General features: G+C 42.7%; 1 protein-coding gene across 5 annotated transcripts in view; it reads left to right on the top strand.

Annotated features, from left to right (window-relative positions):
• Window positions 1-4,347, top strand: part of fam110b (family with sequence similarity 110 member B) — a 159,669-nt gene extending 155,322 nt beyond the window's left edge. For all 5 annotated transcript variants that reach the window (XM_041190092.1, XM_041190093.1, XM_041190094.1 and 2 more), the window contains one exon: window positions 2,102-4,347. In XM_041190092.1, the coding sequence (XP_041046026.1) occupies window positions 2,403-3,515 (1,113 nt within the window). In that variant the 5' untranslated portion in view covers window positions 2,102-2,402 and the 3' untranslated portion in view covers window positions 3,516-4,347. The remainder of the gene's footprint in view (window positions 1-2,101) is intronic.
• The last annotated feature ends 17,775 nt before the right edge of the window (window positions 4,348-22,122 follow it).

Genomic DNA, 22,122 nt, shown 5'->3' with positions numbered 1-22,122 from the left:
TGCCCACTCACCCAATGTATCTATATCCCCCTGTCGACTCTTTACATCCTTTAATTTCCCACCTAACTTTGTTTCACCAGCAGATTTAATTGCATTACACCTACTCCCCTCATTTAAGTCATGGATACAAATTGTAAATAGCTGAGGCCCAAGTGCTGACCCTCGCAGTACCCAGCCCTGTTACAGCCTGGCAGTTGAAAAATGTCTCATTTATTCATTCCTACTCTGTTTTCTGTCCACTACCAATCCTGAATCCATGCTAATATATCACTCCTAATCCCATGAGTTCTAATTTTGTGCAATAACCTCTTGTGTGGCACCTTATTGAATGCCTTTTGGAAATCCAAATACACTACATCCATTGTTTTCCCCCTTATCCATCCTACTAGTTACATCCTCGAAAACCTCTTAAGATATTGTCAAACATAATTTCCCTTTCATAAATCCATGTTGACTCTGCTTAGTCGTATTATGATTTTCTAAGTATCCTGTTACTTCCCTAATAATAGGACCTAGCATTTTGCTTAGTACTGAAGTCAGGCTAACTGGCCTATAGTTCCCTGTTTTCTCTCTCCTTCCTTTCTTAAACATGGGGGTTATGTTTGCTACCGTCCAGTCCTTGGGTGCTGTTATGGAATCCAAGGAATTCTGGAAGATCAAAACCAATGTATCCACTATCTCTGCAGCTATTATTTTTAAAATCCTAGGATGCAGGTTGGCAGGTGCAAGAGATTTGTCACCACTTAGCACCGTTAATTTCTCCATTACTATTTCTTTACTTGTACTGATTAATTTAAATTCCTCATTCTTTCTGGACCCTTAGCTCCCCATTATTTCTGGAATGTTTTTGTATCTTCCAACAACGCTCAAGAACCTCAACCAGTTCATTTGATTGGCACTCCATCTACCATCCTAAGCATCCACTCCCTTCACCACCAGTGCACCATGGCTGTGCTGCAGTGACTCGCCAGATCTTCCATGACAGAACATCCCAAATCTGTGACCTCTACTGCCCAGAATGTTAAAGGCAGCAAGCTCATGGGGACCCTACCACCTTCAAGTCACATACATCCTGGCTTGGAAATATTTTCTGCCTTGATACCTGGGTCAAAATCCTGGAACACCCTACTTAAAAGCATTGTGGGAGTACCTATGCCACTTGGGACTGCAGTGATTCAAGAAGGTGGCTCACCACCATCTTTTGAAATTAAATTAAGGAAGGGCAATAAACTCTGGCCTTGCTCAGTGATGCCCATATCTCCTGAGGGAATAAAAAGAACAAAAAAAAGTTCAAGTCAAGGTGATGTCAAGGAAAATTGGGTAAAATTCTAAGTATAAATTTTACCTGCTTAAAGGTGTGTAATAACACCAACTTAAAATATTGAATTGTAAAGTTAGATATATATTTTCTGTACTTTTTGGGGAGAAAAGGGTTAATTGTAGCATTTTAATTGGAGATTTTAATGATACCTGAGCACTATTTTTCTGTGGATAATTCATATAACAAATTTGTTGTATTGGCATGTGTGACACAGATATAATTATGATGCTTTGATGCTTCTCAAGAACTAAGGAGCCACTTAACCTGTACAACTGACAAAAGATTCTGTACTCCAGGGAGTCAGTGTCCTGATATAGTCATGTCTGGCTCAAATCTATAAAATAAACTAAGCAGGTTGACACCGCCCTTATCCCAACCCGCAACGTACACACTTTCAACAAATGCAGCTGAATGGTCTGTGACAAAAAGTGGAAACCTAGGTTTGTTCTCCCTCTCTCTGTCCTAGGGTCACTGCACCTTGGCTGAGATGAGTCTAAGTTCCCAAGAGAAAGAGCTGTTAATATTAATGAGCTGTTATAAAATGTTGGTGCTACGTTAGCTGGTATGGCTGAGAGGTTATTTTTAAAAGCCACAGTTGACACACTTGATTTAGGATAGCACACCATTAATAATGTAATTTGTAATATGCATGTCTCCAGATTATTTGCTGCATTCCATCCTAGCAAACTACTGCAAACTCTGCGTTTTTTCTGTTATTGCTGTAGACTAGCTGTGATGTCACCCAGTAATACTAACATAGTTGGTTATTCTGTGTTTCAGATCACTGCCTGGCGTTGTGCACAAAAGAACAGACAAGTCTCCCACATCTCTTAGTCAGCTTAAAAAAAGAATCAACAGAGCAGATTAATACAGACTTGTGTCTCGTGGCCCTTTGTACAAAGGCTGGCTTTAAAGAGAACACAGTGGTATTTAATGAGCTATGAGATGAGGCCCTGCTGGTGATACTTGCAGCATAAGACTCTTCTCTCTTTATCCTGCTTTATATACATGATTCAACACAGCGTATTTGGAGTTATTCAACACAGATTCCAAGACGGCTGCTGGGGACAGGCCATCGAGCATGCCTACAGAAATGCTACAAGCAGATAGCATGGTCAAACCTGTTGGTTCGGCAACCACCTTTACGTCAGCTGTTCCTCTTCGCATACTGAACAAAGGTCCAGACTATTTTCGAAGGCAGGCAGAGCCTAACCCTAAAAGACTCAGTGCGGTGGAACGGCTAGAAGCTGATAAAGCAAAATATGTGAAGAGTCAAGAAGTGATCAATGCCAAGCAGGAGCCGGTGAAACCAGCTGTGCTGGCAAAGCCACCAGTCTGCCCAGCAGTCAGACGGGCAGCAGGTACCCCATCACAAAAGCTATCTAACAATCATAAGACAGACAGCACTGCAAAAAGAGAGAACTTGAATCTGGAAATTTTGAAGAATATAATTAATAGCTCAGAAAGTTCCACCTCAGGGTCAGTACACAAACACAGTGCACGAAACTGGCCCCAGCACAGACCTGCCTCCACAGAAATCAACAGGCGCACATTTGCAGAATCTATTCAGGTGTACAGTAATCAAGGTCATAGTAGTCTACAGGGAGGCAACCTGAACGTAACCAAACGATTGTTTGAAGACCAAGTCAGTGATTCAGCCCTGCACATTTCTCACAGTTCAGCAGATGTCAGGAGGGTTGTTGAAGGGAAGCCTCTAAAACCAATACCCAGCAGCAGTTCTGCTCCTCCTGTTCTACCCAAACCTAACATTTCAACCTGTAATACACCTAAGTCACCAACACAAACTACCCCAGACTTGCCCACCAACCCAAGCAGGCGACCTTCGCTGCATCGCTCCAAATCTGATCTCAGTGATCGATATGCTCGTGCCAATGCAGACGTGGAACGATTCTTTAACTACTGTGGACTAGATCCTGAAGAACTTGAAAACATCGGAATGGAAAATTTCACAAGGGCAAATTCGGACATAATCTCCCTGAACTTTCGCAGTGCGAGCATGATCAGTTCAGACTGTGAGCAGTCACGACGGAGCAATGATGACCTGACGGATGATGAGGAAACCAATGATCGTGTGCCGTATGGTATTTCAGCAGTGGAAAGGAATGCTAGAGTGATTAAATGGTTATATAGTTGCAAACAAGCTAAGGAATCCCAGAAAATATCTCATGTTTAAGGAAGGGAAAAAAATTCCTGGTTGAATCAAATTTTTTTTGTATTTTTATTTTTGTCTGTAAATCTTTTAGTTGTGATGAGTTGTGAAGTCTACTGGGATATTTCTTGCAGATCTCAATTCCACTGTGTTGCTAGCTGTATGTTCTCTCATTGCATGCTTATCAACTTGAACTCAGAACTGGCCTATACTTCAGAACACAAGAAGACATGGACTTTTCAACTGTATTAGATATATACCTATATACATATGTATCAATCAACAAGAGCACGGGGTACTATGTCCACATTTTATTGTACATTTCAAACAATTATATGAGGACAAATGGCCTTTATTGTGGCAGAAACTCTTCGTAAATAAATGTAAATCAGGGCAAAAAAAAATCATGTCAGCAACATTGTGATGGCAGTCATGTGTAGTTCACCTTGGTCTTGCAATGCATGGTACAGCCCATGTAACCTTTAATAGTCCCATGTAACCTCTAATAGTAGTGAGTTGTCTATAATGTTTCTCTTGAAGCTGTCCAGTTTAATGCATCAGCACGGTACAGCTCTGACAATCCATGTCTTCCAGATCTGCTTCAACTGCCAGTCTAACTGTCTGCTGTAATGTGGTGCTGAGAAGTGAAAAGTACAGCGGGTGATCTCATTAAATTGTTCATTGTTGCTTTTTAATATACTCTAGCGCTGCACTTCATTTCATAAAGAGCCTGAGCTGAGGGGGAAACCAGAATTTTTTTTGTATGATATAAATGCTGTAAGAGTTTGTAAATACTTTAAAGCTGTTATCAGATCTGTAAAGAAGAACCTGTTATACTAATAAATAGTTTCCAGTCCATTCGTCACTTTTCTTGATCTTAGCTTTGTTCGTTCATAATGCCAATGTTGCTTTAGTTTTAAAGTGAATGTTTCAAGCAAGTTTACAATATTGTGACTTTTTTACTCTTATTGTAGCTTTATGAAGTGACAGTACATTGCAGGCAGGCAATGTGCAATGATGGCCTTAGTTCACAAAACTTCACATTGATTGCTTGGTATTCAAACCCTAGAAATATATCAAGCTCCTAATAATCATGCTCACCACTGTAATGTTAGCTCTTTTCAAAGTTATAGTGATATTCAAAAGGTGTTGCATTGTAATACTTTAAACCTGCAGCAAAAACATAATGGCAATTTGCAGCCATACTCCGTGTTCAGCCTGTGCAGCCATAGGGATCGTACCTTTATTTCACGTTTGTATTTTTGAAAACAATATCTTTGCGGTGTGACGTACTTTACACTTTTTTAAGAAACGTTAAAGGCTTCACAAATCCTTTGCAAGGGACGGGTTATCTCCCATGTGTATCTTGCTGTACTCACAATCAACTAAACTGTGATAAGCCATTTTAAAATCCATATGCAAGCTGTAATAAATTATAAAGCAGGAATGCAAGAAGCATAATGAGACTGAAGGGATCAACATGTGTCTTCTTCATACTATAAACAAATTAAATAGTGAATACTAGGAATTTGAAGTGAAAACCAAAATTGCAGGAAATTTACAGGAGGTGGTTAGGCAGCAGCTGAAGGAGAAAGACTGTGAGCATTCTGGAAAACTGATAAATGGTCGCAAATGAAGCATTCATTATGGACAGATTTGTAGCCCTCATATGGAAGCAGGCGGGTATGTAAATTTGTGCCATCAGCTGGCACGCTGCAGCAAGCAATTAGGAAGGCAAATGGCATGTTGGCCTTTATTGCAAGGGGATTGAAGCACAAGAATAAAGAAACCTTATACAGTTGTAAAGGGTTTTGGCGAGACTGCATCTGGAGTACTGTGTGCAGTTTCTGATCCCCACATTTATGGAAGGATACACTTGCATTGGAGGCAGTACAGCAAAGGTTCACTAAATTGGTCCCTGGGATGAAGGGGTCGTCCTATGACGAGAGGCTGAGTAAATAGGGTTTATGATTCTGGAGTTTAGAAGAATGAGAGGAAATCTCATTGAAAGCTACAAAATTTGGAAGGGGCTTGATAGGGTAGATGCTGAGAGGTTGTTTCCATTGTGTGGGAAATCTAAAACATGGGGTCAGTTTTCGGGATAAGGGACTAATCATTTAGGACTGAGATGAGGAATTACTTCACTCAAAGGGTTGTGAATCTTTGGAATTCTCTACCCCAGAGGGTTGTGAATGCTCCATCGTTGAATACATTTAAGGCTGGCATAGACAGATTTTTGGTGTCTCGGGGAATTAAGGGATATGGGGAGCAGGCAGGAAAATGGGGTTGAAGCCCGAAATCAGCCATGATCATATTGAATGGCAGAGCAGGCTCAATGAGCCCTGTGGTCTACCCCTCCTATTTCTTATGTTCTTATCCCACTCCCAGGCCATTTCTCCCGGAGGTGGGATTGAGGGCAGAAGGGCCACTCACCCACAAGTAGGGAGGGTGGTGGCAAAGTGGTATTGTCACTGAACTAGTAGTTATCTTAGTATTCTAGAGACCCAGGGTAATGTTCTGGGGACCTTTGTTCAAATCCCACCATGGCAAATGTGAAATTTGAATTCATAAAAATCTAGAATTAAAACTCTAATGACCATGAACCATTTGTGATTGTCAGAAAAACCCATCTGGTTCTCTAATGCCCTTCAGGGAAGGAAATCTGTCCGTCCTTACATGTCTGGTCTGGCCTCCGTGTGACTGCAGACAAACAGCAATGTGGTTGATTCTTAAGTACTCTCTGAACAATAAATGCTGGCCAAGCCAGTGATGCCCACATCCCATGATCGCATAAAAAAAAAATTAAGGCTAATTATTTGAGGCTGACTGGGATTTTCCAGTTAGCCTGCAGGCCCCATGCTATATCGCGATCAGGCTGGTTGCCTGGAGACAGCCTCCCACCAATAGACTGGAGATCAAAGGTGCTCCAGCCAGTCTTTGAGGCCCTCCTCACCTACCTAGCCACAATTGCAGCCATAGGCTGTCCTGTGTAGAGGATCTCCCACCACAATGGTGGCACAGCTGCTGTGGTCATTTTTTAATTGTGAAGTTTAAAAGTGCTGATAGGTGCCCTCCCACACACCTACCTGAAACAGCAAACTGCAACTCCTTCTAAGCTCCAGGGCCTCTATTAGCACTCCAGTCTCAAGAGCTTGCCCAACATCGTTAACTGGAGGGCGAGTACGCCATCTGGCCACTAATTGGCCAATTCAGGGAACATCACTGCCTGGTGAATGTTTCCTGAACAGTGCGGGGTCAGGATCCCTATTGGGCCCTGACCCAATACCCAAATTCCTGGACATTAATATTTCAGTTGGCAATCTTTTAGCAGTTCTGCAGAAACATGAGCCCAACTTTCTCTCTCAACTGCTGACTGGCCACTCATTGTACATTTTCTGTCTTTATTGTAGTATTTTCATTGTGCCATTGTTCAGAATAAGAGTGTATGATTAGATTGTCAATGTTTTTCTTTTGGTTGATAGGCCTTGTAACTTTTTGGCTTTTGTATTTGTCACATACTATTCAAACACTTTTCATTTCATGTTTGAACCTTGTGCTGAACCAAAACTTAATAGATATTTACCTGTGCACTATTTTTCTGTATTTGTATTGTATCCTCTTTATGTATTATCTTGTACTATAAGCACAATTAAGTTTGCAGAATTTGGAACTGATGCTGCACAAATCTAAGAACTATGGAAAAGCAAATTAATGACTAACATTTGTAAGCTCTTGGTGCTTTCTTATTTACTAGTTTTTAATAATAAAAACAAAGAATATGTTTCTGCACTCTAGGCTGAAAGTAACTGATTTTAGTATAGTTAACAATAATACCGTGATAACAAGGCAGAGCAAAAGTTTCATCTTTTACTTGATGCTACCACATTTATCAGAATTTACCTCCATTTTCTACTGAAGTTGCAGCTAACTCTGCGAATCTGTCATTGCTGGCAAGTTTTCTCCTTTGCTGCATGCAATTTAAATGAGATGTGCATGATCATTCAGTCACATTTGTATTTTTTCCTCAATCAGGTATAATGCTCTTATGGTGAGATTGTTTCCTTTTCAGTTTTAGTTTTGTAAAGTCCTTCACTATTTGAAATGACATTTTCAGAAACGAGTCCAATTTTTGCACTGCCTTTCCTCTCTCATTTGAATTGATTATAAGCACAATGGTGAAACAAAGTAACAGTTAATAAAGAAATAGACCTGAAAAAAAGTGGATCCTGCAAATTAGCACCAAGGTCTATTAAAACAGCAGGAATATTTTGGTAGATATTTTATAACTGAATTGGCTAATTGTCCCTTGTTTTGGAAAAGTAATAAGTACCAGGTTCAAATGCAAGTCACGCAGGAATTTCCAGTTAGCCTCCAGTTATACTTAGGAGACTCAATATTATATTTCTGTTGTATAAATAATGGACATCTTAGACTGGGAGCTATTGGAATCTTGAATACATGCACCAATTTTGACAAATGTAACCTTGGACATCATACTACTTGGTTTTATAACTTTTTAGCGTAAGTTGCTATTTATTATTGTTTAATAAATTGATACTCTTCATAACTGACCTTTAAATTTTTCATCTCAAAGCTGAGAGAAAATGAAATTGAGTGACAATGAAAAAGCAGGTAATGTAAACAGTAATTGTAAGAAATTGTATTTGGTGGCCCCCCTTCCCCCTTTGATGGATAAATGCAATAAGAAATGACTCACAATTGATGTTTGCTGGCTTTCATATTTTAGGTTGTTTTGGAAATCCCAGAGAAATATCCCAATATTCAAGGAGTAAGGACCTGCTCAAAATACCGCCTTTCGAAGAAGAGCAAATAATACCATGTACTCAAACTTTTAAAAAGCATTTGTGTTAGCAAACACGATGGAGGTTGGTTGTTGGTTGATAAATTACTGTAAAAGCGTTGTCAAAAATAACACAAGCCATGCATGGCTCGAAGAATTGGAAAGGAGGGAGGCTATCTAGCATGGTTATATAGCAGAGACGGAGCTGGTATCTAGTTGTAGCAGTATTATAATAGCAAGATATGTGCAATAGAAAAATTGCAGAATCTCTTAATTTTGCAAGTATTTGAACTCTTTCTTTGTCAGTATCCACAGGAATGAATCCAGTTTTTCTTACTTTACATGATAAGTTAATAATAATGCAGTGAAGGTTTCCTGATCTTTAAGTGACCACTCACATTGGATTATGTGGCTGTATTTTTAACCGCCACCGATCCCATGTGACTGCTTAACACAAATGCATCATAGATCCTTACAGCATGGAAGGGAGCCATTTGAATTATTGGGCTGGATTTTATGCTCCCGTCAGCCTACCCACCCGTCCCTGACCTGTCTCAAATTTTATATGGGTCTGTGGAAGTGTAGGCCATTCTGCCTGGCCTTAGGGGCCATCCTGCCCTCATGGCTATTTTACCTGCAGCAGGGTGAGGCCCGTGCCATGTGGGTAGCCCAGCAGCTCCAGCTGCATAGGGTGGTGTCAAGCAAAGGGTTGGGGGTGCGGGGAAACCATATTTGTTGTGTCCGCTGGAGGCGCCTCAAGCTCATCCTACCCCTTTTGCTCTCCCCCCACCAGCTCCTCAAACTTGGCCCTGCACCCCACTTTGCCAGGGCCTTTCAGCCAGGCCCCGGCGATATCTCAGACTGTCCAGGCTCCTCTTCGTCGGGACTGCTGCAATCCCAGCAGCAGCCACAGCTCCCACCAGGCGGTTCTGGCACTACTGATCTTCCGGCCACCCAATTGGCTGCCAGTTCTCTAAGGCAGGACTTTCTCCCAATAATAGGCGCCGATGTCTCAACTTAAAGCAATTAGTGCTGTTCCGGCATTAAATTACTGAGGGACAACCATCACTGACTTTTTAGACAGGCAGTCGGGGACCACAGTGCCCTGTAAAATCCAGCCATTCTGTCTTTTACAGTTCATTTGGTAGTACACCCACCTCCTAAAGCCCCATTCCAGAGACCATTATCCAAGGTTGACATGCCAGTACAGTACTGAGGGAGTAATGCACTGTCAGCGGTGCCATAATTTTCAATGAGACATTCAAGCCAGGATGTAAAAGATTCCATGGCAATATTAAAAAAAAAAAAAGAGCAGGGGAGTTCTCCTTGGTGCCCTAGGTAATGTTTATTCCTCAACAAACCTCATTAAAACAGCTTATCTGGACAGTGGGCAGAATTTTTCCTTTCAAGTCAAGGATCTGATGTTGGGCATGAATTGCGCTCTCAGATGTGCTCAGGAGGGCAGCGGGATTTCAGCCTCAATTTTACTGGCTGCAGCTCATGAATAAGCTGCCACTGGGTTTGCCATCTTATGTAGAATGGCTGTCTGCTCCTCTGGAGCTGCCAGCCCAATCAGAGGCTGAAGAAACTTTTTAACAATAGGTCCATGGAGGGAAAACTGCTTTGACCTAATCGTCTGCCTTCCCTGTCCACGGGTCCCTCCTCCCTCTTTCAATGAAGAAATGCTACTCCCCACCCCGCCTCCCCACTCTCCCCTCCCACCATTGGGCTGCTCCTGGGAGGCTGCTTGCATTCAGTTGGCCTCCCAACCCACCAGGAGGTCGCTACTCAAAATGCCAATGACCTGGTACAATGGCCAGTAATGGGTAATTTCAATATTTCATTTTGCTTCCTGCGGCCTCATGGTGTGAAGCCTGTCAGATGCTGGTAAAATACCCCAACGGCAGATTGATTCGTGGAGCCAAGCTGACCCAGCTCCTAATTTTATTGGCCTTCATGCCATGATCCTGCCTCCCGAAAGCCGGTAATATTTGACAGAATCTTCTGGCTGGCATGCGGGTGGCAGAGCACTTAAAATGTCGCACGAGCATCCCGACGTCAGCGCGCGGCATTGCGATATTTCAGCCAGCGGGCGCGCTATGCTGCGGGATGCGCGCCCACCATTAATTAAAGGTCTCGTTAATGCCCTTAACTTGCCAATCGTCGACAATTTCGAGGGGCCCGTGCAAACTTCGGCTCGGCGCCCAGGCCCAAAGGGCAGGCAGGTAGGTGATTTTTTTTTTTTACAAACCTTATCCAGTGGCGGGATGAGGTTTGATAGCGGTTTTTAAAAAGTTTTATAAAGTTTTTGTTTATTTCATTAACATTTCCAATCTCATGTGACATTTTCACATGAGGGGGGGGCGTGTTAATGAATTTTTTATTGTTCTATTTTTTATATTCGCCAGCCTTTCAGTGATCTCCCTGAGGCAGCACTTTGCATCAGGGAGATGTGCGCACGCAGGGCACTCTGACAGTTGTGGAATCCCTACCCCCCCGCACAGGAAGCGCATAGTGCTTCCCATCAGGTGGCCAGCTGGGCAGGCCTCAATTGGCCTGCCCACTTAAAATGGCGGCAGGGCCCATTTTGGCGGCTGCGATCGGCTGCCTGCCCACTGCCAAGCTGGTGGAGCCCGCCCGCCCATCAAGGGCAAAATTCTGCCCATTGTCTTCTTATTGTTTGTGGGACTTTGACATATGAAAATTTCTGCCTCTACGACATTACAACAATAACTACACTTAAAGTACTTCATTAACTGTGAAGTGCTTTAGGACATTGAGGTTAGAAAGGTAAAGGCACCATATAAATGCAAATCTTTCTTTATACCCGTTCTTTTCTAAAGCTATTCAAAATTAATCCAATTGTCCCTCAGTTATCATTGTCATCTTGTATTCTTCCCAGTTTCAAATATTAATTCAATTTTACTTTAAAAATGCAATGCTCTCTGCCTCAACCCCTCTCTGTGGAAAAGTATTCCATGTTCCAACAACACTTAATGACACTTCTGCTCACTGATCTTCTCCCTCTTTTAGTGATCATTTTAAATTGAAAGACCTCTCAGCGCTAACTCTCCAGCGTAAATAACCTTGCCATATTCACTTTATAAATGCTCTTCAAAAATGTAAAAGCTCTGTTAAATCTCAACCTCCTTTGCTCTAGTGAAAATAGTTCCAATATCTCATCCCTGTCAATATCATACTGAATCTACACTATACATGCCATACTAGACCCTCGAAACTGCACATTATATTCAACTGTGACCAAACCCATAGGCTGACTAAATTAGTCATTAGTTCTTTACTGTTAAAACTCCTTGCCCCATTTTTAACTCCTAAATTTCTATCGGCCTTTGCTTTCATCTACCCACATTGCCTCGGTTTTTGTCTAATGTTAACATATATTTCATACTTACAGAGGATTGTAATGTTGTTTCCAGGGCCCCTGTTATCTCATAGGAACAAAAGAAATAGAAGCAGACGTAGGCCATTTGGACCCTGAAGCCTGCTCCACCATTCGATAAGATCATGGCTGATCTGATTGTGGCCTTAACCTCTTTCGAGTACAAACACATTTCCATCTGTTTATACAGATGAAGTTACATTGTTTCATAGTTTGCCATTGTGAGATTTGAACTCTTGATCTTGGGGTTACAAACCCAGTACCATAACCACTTGTGGCCTTAACCCCCACGTCTGGCCAACGTAACCCTTGATTCCCAATCAACAATCTGTCTAACGCAGCCTTGAATACATTCAATGACCCAGCCTCCACAGATCTCTGTGGAAGAGAGTTCCAAAGATAAACAACCACTGAGAGAGGAAATTCCTCATCATCACCATCTTATATGAGAAACCCCTTATTTTGAAATTTTGCCACTATATCTGAATTTCTCCATGAGGGGAAACATCCTCTCAGCATCTATCCTGTCAAGTCATCTCAGAATCTCCTCTGACTTCCGTAAACATGTAGGCTACATGACATTGTCACAAAAGTATAATAATTCTCATAATATTATTGTGATTTATCATAAAAGTTGGTTAATAGTGGGGTCTGGATAGTTTCTCTGTGGGTGTGTATGGGGGATTTAATTGAATTGGAGACAGCTGGTCTGGAGGCTTTGACTCATCAAAAAAAAGCTAGGTTTGAAATGCTAAATATGTAAACATGGATGAAGTCCTAGAATACGAGGTGAGGAGAATTTGCATTTTTATATAAATCGGGGTAGTTTGAATTTCAAAGAGATGGTGAGATGTTACACCTAGCCAGAGAAGCTAGGCCAAGCAATGTGTTTATTTTTCTCAAAGGTTACTAATTATATTGACACCATGAAAAGATTTATATTATGAGAAAAGTAAAGTTCCATAGACATATGGGAACAATGGGATGCACATTAAAAGGGAGAAACGTGTATAAAGGAGAAAGAGGATATGTGTCAGGGAAGGCATTGTAAGATCTGCCTGAAATGTGAAAAGCCACCAGTACTTGTGCATTAAGCCTGCTGTCTATAGAAACTGAAGCTGGAGAAAAAGCAATTTTGAATTCTACTGTCCAGGGTAGTGTGTTGAATTGCCTGGACCTGTTAAAATCTATTTTTTTTACTGTTGCCTTAACGGGGGTGTAACTGGAAGCCAGATTAATTAGGAATTTTAGGAGTTACTATAGGAGTAACATGTAGACCTATGTATGTACTTGAAAATTTTTTCTTTTTTTAAAATAAAGGTTTAGTTTTCTTTTAAAAAATCTGAAGTCTTGGTGGGCTTGTTACTTCTGGAAATAATTACAAATTGTAAAACTGTTGTAACCACGTGATCAAGTTTCCCTCCTGGATTTGATCCACCTGGCACACGTCAGCTGCCACATCATAACAACATCCAGACCTCTGGTAACTTGTCCTCTTTGAATTCTAATGTTTTTCAAAACTAATTCCTTTTCTACAGGAGTTTTATTTGTATCCATCTCTAGTACTCAAACGTTTTCACTTGTGCTATATGTGTAAGAAAAACATAATATTTAATATTCTGTTCTGCTCTATTGAAGAGTCATACGGACTCAAAACGTTGACTGTGTCCCTCTCCGCAGGTGCTGTCAGACCTGCTGAGTTTTTCCAGGTATGTTTGTTTTTATTTTGGATTTCCAGCATCTGCAGTTTTTTGCTTTTATCATAATATTTAATATCTTTGTCCTGCCTACATTCTCCACCATTTAGACTCCCTCCTTCATTCCTATTGGGGTAAATTTTATGCTTCTCGGCAGAGAGTGGGAGTCCAAACTGGAAGTGCGCAGATCGCCAACTCTGGTCCTTTTAAAGATGCTGGATGAAGCGTCTTGCAGCCAGTTAATGGCCACCTGACAGGAAACCAGCCAACTGCTGAGTGGAATGGTGGGCAGTGCTGAAAAGCAGGATATCTGGGAACAGATGGGGCAGACCATGAACCAGAAGTCTGTCACGGCCACCTATTTAAAAGGACCTTGGCATGGGACTGTGGGAGCTGCAGCAAGATTGGTGCTCTGGAGGCTGAAGTTTGCAGACAGAAAACTTTGAAATCCTTTGAATTATTGAAGCAGGAGCAGCAGGTAAAAGCTTGTTCTAAATGCTGGTGACTATTATGCTAGTTGTATATGTTACCAGCACATGAGGGGGCATGAAATGACTCCCTTATTCTCCCTCCAGGTCTGACCATAATAGTTTTTTTGTGAATTTAAAAATTGTGCTTTGCCAATGCTACAGGAGTATGTACACTTTCAGACGGTAAAGAATTAGTCAGACAGGTTTTCTTAGGTTAAATAAAGAACAAGGTAGGTTTACTGAAACTATTTCCCAAATTTAAAAAATATTAGGTAAATCGCAACCTCCATTCATACGTCTCACACGCTCACCTGGGCCCACACACACACCAGTACAAATGGCCGAATAAGAGAATTGATTTAAGAATATTTTACAGTTCCTGAAGAAGATAAAACAAAGGAGTATACAACTAGCTGTTCTTTGATGCGGTGATTCCACGTAGCCATTTTGTTCAGTAGTTTTCCTGGGTGTAGTTATATGGAGCAAATATTCACGCTTTATTCCAAAAAGATCTCAGTTTGCAGTAGATTTCTCTTCTCAGGATGGTTACTTTGCAAATCCGGGCACAATACTTCCGAGAGAGAGTGAGCAAATGGCTCTAACCGCCTGTTCCAGTGCAGACTTACATACAAGCATACCTATGAACATACGAATTATGAGCAACAATGGGCCACTCAGCCCCTCGAGCCTGCTCTGCCATTCAATAACATCATGGCTGATCTGAATGTAACCTCAACCCCACATTCCTGCCTACCCCTGATAGCCTTTCACCCCCTTGTTAATCAGCAATCTATGTAGCTCTGCCTTAAAAATATTCAAAGACTCTGCTTAAGAAACAGAGTTCGAAAGACTCTCAGCCCTCAGAAAAAATTTCTCTTCATCTGTCTTAAACAAGGGACCCCTTATTTTTAAACAGTGACCTGGAGTTCTAGATTCTCCCACAAGAGGAAACATCCTCTCCACATCCACCCTGTCAAGACCTCTTAGGATCCTTAATGGTTTCAATTAAGTTGCCTCCTACTCTTTCAAATTCCAGTGGATACAAGCCTAAGCTGTCCAGCCTTTCCTCATAAAACAACCCACCCATTCCTGATATTAATCTCGTAAACCTTCTCTGAACTGCTAATGCATTTACACCTTCCTTTAAGTAAGGAGACCAGTACTGTAAACAATACTCCAGATGTAGTCTCACCAATGCTACTACTTTTGTAATCAATTCTCCTCATAATAAATGATAACATTTTATTAGCTTTCCTAATTACCTGCTGTACCTGCGTACTAATCTTTTGTAATTCATGCACTAAGACACCCAAACCCCTCTGAATCTCAGAGCTCTGCAATCTCTCATCATTTAGATAATCTTTTTTAATTCTTCCTGCCAAAATGAGCGATTTCACACTTTTTCCCACATTATACTCCATTTGCCAGATCTTTGCCCACTCACCTTAACCTATCTATGTCACTTTGTAGCCCCCTTACTTCCCCTTTCCAATTTACTTTCCTACCTATGCTTGTGTCATCAGCAAATTGAGCCACCATTCCTTTGGTCCCTTCATCCAAGTCATTTATGTAACTTGTAAAAAGTTGAGGGCCCAGCACTGATCCCTGTGGCATACCACTTGTCACATCCTGCTAACGAGAGAAAGACCCATTTATGCCAACTCTGCTTCCTGTTAGCCAGCCAATCATCTACCCATGCCAATATGTTATCCCCTACACCATGAGCTTTTATTTTCTGCAATAACCCTTGATGTGGAACTTTATCAAATGCCTTGTGGAAACCTAAGTACAGTACATCCGCCGATTCCCCTTTATCCACAGCACATGTGACTCCTTCAAAGGACTCCAACAGTTTGGTTAAACATAATTTCCCTTTTACAAAACCATGTTGACTCTGCCCGATTGTCTTGAATTTTTCTAAGTGCCCAACTATGACATCTTTAATTATAGCTTTTTCCCTTTGACAGTTGTTAGGCAATCTGGCCTACTGTTTCCTGCTTTCTCTCTCCCTTTTTGAATAAACAAGTTATATTTGATATTTTCCAATCTAATGGAACCTTCTCCGAATCTAGGGAATTTTGGAAAATTAAAACCAATGCATCAACTCTCTTTCTAACCACTTCTTTCAACACCTTAGGGTGAAGTCCATCTGGACCTAGGGATTTGTCAACCTGCAGCTCCAACAATTTGCTCAATACTACTTTCCTGGTGATTGTAATTTTCCCGGGTTCCTCCCTCCTTTCCATTCCCTGATTTTCAGCTATTTTCGGGATGTTACTTGTGTCGTCTATAGTGAAGACTGAAGCAAAATATCTGTTTAATTCATCCACCATCTCCCTACTTTCCATAATCAATTCTCCAGACTCATTCTCTATAGGACCAACACTCATTTTGTTAACTTTTCTTATTTAAACATCTATAGAAACTCTTACTATCTGCCTTTATATTACTAGCTAGCTTTATCTCATACTCTAATTTTTTCCTTATTAATCTTTTTATCATTCTTTGCTGTTCTTCATATTCTTTCCAATCTTCTGACCTGCCACCCATCTTTGCGTAATTATGTGCTTTTTCTTTAAGTTTGATAGTATCTTTAACTTTTCTAGTATATATTCTTTGAATTCTGAAATATCCCTTTAAATGTCTGCCAATGAACTTCTATTGACATATCCCTTAACCTCATTTAGCTGTTCATTTTAGCTAGTTCTGCTTTCATGCCCTCATAATTGCCCTTATTTAAGTTTAAAATACTAGTCTTGGGTGCACTCATTTCTCCCTCAAAATGAATGTAAAATTCAGTCATATTATGATCGCTGCCACTGAGGGGTGCCTTCACTAGGAGGTTATCAATTAATCCTATCTCGTTGCGCAATACCAGCTCTACTATAGCCTGCTCTCTGGTTGGCTCCAGAATGCACTTGTTATGACACAACAGTTGATAAAGGCTGTTATTTAAAGTTCCTGAGGGAAACTTTAACCAACTGTCATACCTATATTTTCAATTGGTATGTTTGAGATTGCAGCTCTAAATTCAGGACTAAGACCACCAGTTCTCAAGAGGTTTTATATCAAACTAAATAAGACATTTATTAATTTACAACAAATTAAATGCATGCACATGGCTACAAATTTCTATTATCATAACTTTTCAACAAATTCCCAAATTAATCTCCACTAAGGCAACAATAACCAATCGACTTAAACAGACACCAGGCAAAGTATTTTCACCTCAAATTCAAAATGAGGTTCCTTTCAATTTATTCCTTTGCAGACAGTTATAGGCTTACAGGCTCAGATCTTACATGCCTCTGACCTGCACACACAAGCTCCTTTCTGTTATACACAGCCTTCCCCTTTGAATGTAAATTCTCATTGTATCACCTGGCCCTCTGAACCCCCTTCATAGCACCAATTTTATTAGTGATATAAATATTGCTTGGTGTCTCCTAGTTAGGTGCAAGATTTCACTCCCACTCTTGAATGTTCTATTCAACAAAATGCAAATGTACCTCTACCTTACAGTTTACACTTCAACTATTATACATCAAAGCACCAGACTAGCTGGCTTTAATCCAATTAACACACACAGACTAAACCTCTATTCTAAAAAAATAACTTCCAATAACATTATATGCATTAATATCTCTTCTTGACAGTGCTGTTCTAAGAAACTATCCCGAATACATTCTATGAATTCCTCATCCAAACTACCTTAACTCATCTGATTTTTCCAGTCTATATGTAGATTAAAATTCCCCATGATTATTTTTTTTTTTTTTTTGCTGTACATTTCCGGCAAGCTCCCATTATCTCTTCCTTTATACTCTGCCCTACAGTTTTGTCCTTTTATTATTTTTGTGGCATCTAGCCTTATCTGCTGATTTACTCTCAGAATTGTACTCTCTGTCCCTTCCTGTCACAGTCTGTTTATCATTCCCCACATTAATACCTGTCTTTCTTGCCTTATCTGTACTCTTTGGTTTACTACATCTTCCCAGATTTGATCCCTTGACCCCACTATTCAGTTTAAAACCCTCTCTACTTCCCTAGATAGGCAGCTCACCAGGACACCAGCCCCAGCATAGCTCAGGTGCAGACTGTCCAACGGTACAGATCCCACTTTCCACAACAAAAAAACTGGAAAAACTCAGCAGGTCCAGCAGCATTTGCGGAGAGAGAAACAGGGTTAACATTTCGAGTCCATATGACCCTTCTTCCCACTTTCCGCAATATTGGTGGCAGCGCCCCACAAACTGGAACCTACTGCTCCCACACCAGTCTTTGGGTCACGTATTCATCCCTTTAATCTTATTTGTCCTATGCCAATTTGCACTTGGCTCAGGTAATAATCCAGAAATTATTACCTTTGAGGTTCTGCTTCTTAATTTGGTACCTTGCTCATCATACTGACTGTGCAGAGCCTCTTTCCTCATCCTGCCTTTTCATTGGTATCTACATGGACCACGACCACTGGATTCTTCCCCTCCCACTGCAAGTGCCCGTCCAACCCTGAGCAGATGTCCCAAACCCTGGCACTGGGCAGGCAACAAGGCTGCCAGGACTCTTGCTCCTTGCTGCAGAGAACAGTGACAAGGGCTATCCCCTCAGAAGGTGGCTCATGACGCCTCTCCGCCATCCAAGAACAGAAGCTGAGCAGTGCTACAATAGGAGCCATGGTACCACAAGGGCTGTGGTGGGGAGAACCATTGGTCTTCTCAGGATGCGCTTCTGCTACCTGCACCCCTCAGGGGACTCACTCCACTACCCCTCAGATCGTGTGTCACTGATAATGGTTGCATGCTGTGCTCTCCACAATCTTGCGCTGGAAAGGGGGGACACTGTGGACGATGAAGACATTGATGCAGTGGCTGCGGCTGCACACGATGAGGCCAGCAGTGAGTCAGAGAATGAGCACACACAGGGAAGTGCTGAGGAGATAGACGCTGACCCAGGCATACTGCAGGGAGGCAGGAACACCCGGGAAGCTTAAATCCAATGATCCTTCAGCTAGCACACCACAGATGGACCTCCAGGACAACCCTGGGCAGTAGGCTCCATACTTGATACTGTCAGGTTAGGAACAGTAACTAAGGGCCTTGTTAATAAAGCTGGATTTCCCACAAAGCACTCATAACATTTTTGGAAACCATGGTCATGCAGAATAAAAGAGGCACCCTCAGCCATGGTCACATGTCTGACTTTAATATCACAAGCAAAGAAACTTAAGACAAAAAAATGATAAGGGAGTTCCAATTCAAAACAAATCATAAAGACCTCATCTCGGGCCAACATAAAAGCACCAGTGATAAACCCGTGGTGTGCCTAAGATGCCTTATGTTTACGTTTCTGGGTGCTATGTCTTGGTGCTGCCCCATTGCTCGGAGTGGCATCTGAGGTAGTCTGCTGTCCTGTTGGCCTCAATGACCTTGGCATTCGTCCTCTGGCCCGTGGAGCCTGTGCTGGCCCCACCTGGGAGGGAGCTGCCAGTTCCACAGCTGACATCTCCCCAGTCGTCGCAGCCTCACCGGATGCTGCAGTCACTGGGAGAGGGGCAGAGGAGCTGCAGCCCTCATCCGGAGCACCCTGAGAGGTGCTCGCAGAGACGACAGGCAGCTGCTGTGCCGGCGTGAGGTCACTTTGGACCTCCCTGCTCACCATGGATGGATGGGCACCAAGCTGGGAAACTTGGTGCCCATACCATCTCCCATACTGGCACTGACCAGCTGAGGTCAATGCCGATGTGAGGGCTTGCTGGTCTGAGCACATCCCCAGGAAACCCTGATGGGGTCTCCTGGAGGAGCCTCTCCACGGAGGACGCTTGGCGCTCGGACATGTGGCTCGTTGCTTCGGTGATCGTTCACGGAAACTCCTCCACCATGGAGACCAAGCCAAGCATAGCCTCATGTATCTCCTCCAGGTGCTCCCGCACACCTGGCCGCATTTGCTGACCCTGCTGCATTGCAGACGACTCCAGAGGCACATCATCAGGCACTGACTAAGCATGTGCCTGGTCCCCTGCAGTCCTCCAACTGCAGGCGCCATGGGCACTCTCTGTTTCTGCCAGCTCCTCCAGTGTCTGTGAAGTACCCTGACCGCTGTGCCCCGGGATAATAGCCGATGTTGTAACTCGCACCGAAGTACTAGTATCTGTGCTAGTGCCTGCCTGGCAGAGACGGTGTGATGCTCGTAAGGCTTCAAGGCCCTCAGGTGTGAGAGGGGGCCTCTGCTCCTTCTCCTGGCCTTGCTCCGATGATGCTGAAAGGAAGAACAAGGACATTGGATCAGTTAACATGGAGACAATGGCAAAGTGCATCCCTGTCCCCCGGTACGTTATGCGCTCATCTTTCCATAAGCAATGGTCAAGCCATGTTGCAAAATTAAATCACTTAACATTCAGCAGTGCTATGGCTGTTGGGGAAACTATGCTGACCTCACTGCTGACTATACGTACCTGGCCGTGGCACCCCAGCCTCACTGACACCAGTGGACCTGGGCACATGGTGCCTCTCCAAATCCAGGGCCTCCTGCTCAAACTGGCTGAGAATAGCTAACTGCGCCTGGCCACAGCCAGTCTTCACACATTCTGCAGCGTTATGAGCATCCTTCTCCTGAAAATGACAGAAGAGCATTGATTTGTGCAAATTGTACATGGACTCTCTTCACGCACTGCCCACCCCAACCAGAGTGGGACATATCAGGGCTCCAGTGCCTCCTCACCCCACTGCTGCCGAGAACTCACACAAAGATGCTAGGCCTGTTCCCCACCCCGCCACTTCCCCCTTGGTCACATGCTGCCTACATCACATTAGGCACCACATGGTATATCCTTCCATAGCAAGGAGGCACAAGTACGTAGAGCGCAGAGGGCAGCAGATGGTTCTCCTGCCACCTTGAGGCTCCCCTCCCAGCATGTCATCACCCTGACTTTGACATGTCCTGCAGTTCAAGCACAGCGCCTAGATGCAGCTCCTCCAGGTTGCCCCCAAAGCAGTCATATGGCCCTCAGTGTACCACATGCTGCAGCCACAGGACCCATCTCTTCACCCTCTCAGGCTGACCTTGGCATGGGCAATATCCGCGGCCCACCCAGCAAAGCATACATGCTTTCAATTGGCCCTCCGGCCTTGTGTCACCTCCATTACCCCTCTGCAGAGCCCTTCATCCAGTTATTGCAAGCAGCCTTTCCAAAGCTGCCAGGCCTTCCTTTGTAAAGGCCGCCAGGTCGCCATTGGCAGGCTGAGCATGCCAGCCACTGCTTGCCCACTCCTGCTATGCATGGGAGTCATAAAGTATGCTGAGTGGGCCTTAATTAGCCGCCTGTGAAAAATGGTGGCACAGACCCAATGTGGGTGGCGATCGGGTCTGTTCTCGCCTGGTCCTGCTCCGCACCTCCCCCCCCACCACCACCAGTCAGAATTTTTTTAAAGTTGAGGAACCAAGAAAACGTGTTATTTTAGATCTAGTATTGTGCAATGAGAAAGGGAAAATTTAATAGTCTTGTTGTAAAGGAGCCTTTAGGGAAGAGTGACCATAATATGCTAGAATTTTCCATTAAGTTTGTAAGTGATGTAGTTCAATCTGCAACTAGCATCTTAAATCTAAATAAAGGAAACTACCAAGGAATGAGGGGCAGGCTAACTGTGGTAGAGTGGAAATGGCTTACATTTAAACAATTAATTCATTTTTTACAACAAATATACATTCTTTTGAGACACAAAAATCCCAACTGGAAAAGTGATCGAACAGTAGCTACTAAGAGAAATTAAAGATTGTATAAGATCAAAGAAAGAGGCTTATAAAGTTGTGAAAAAAGGAGCAAGACTGAGAATTGGGAGCATTTTAGAATTCAGGAAAGAAGGACGAAGAAACTGTTAAAGAAAGAGAAAATAGAACATGAAAGTAAACTAGCCAGAAGTACAAAAATGGACTGTAAAAACTTCTCTAGGTATATAAAAAGGAAAAGATTAACAGAGACAAATGTGGGCCCAAATACAAGCAGAGATGGGAATTTATAATGGGGAAGAAGGAAATGGCAGAGAAACTAAACAAATACTTTGTGTCTGCCTTCATGGAAGAAGATATAAGGCAAGGTGGTGTGAGCTGCCTTCTTGAACTGCTGCAGTCCATGTTTTTGTCCATTCATTTATGGGATGTGGGCATCGCTGGCTAGGCCAGCATTTATTGCCCATCCCTAATTGCCCTTGAGAAGGTAGTGGTCAGCTGCTTTCTTGAACCACTGCAGTCCCTGTGGTGTAGGTACACC

This window comes from Carcharodon carcharias, chromosome 6 (assembly GCF_017639515.1).
Source record: "Carcharodon carcharias isolate sCarCar2 chromosome 6, sCarCar2.pri, whole genome shotgun sequence".
Lineage (NCBI taxonomy): Eukaryota > Metazoa > Chordata > Chondrichthyes > Lamniformes > Lamnidae > Carcharodon > Carcharodon carcharias.
This window is presented reverse-complemented; position numbering and strand designations above follow the sequence as displayed.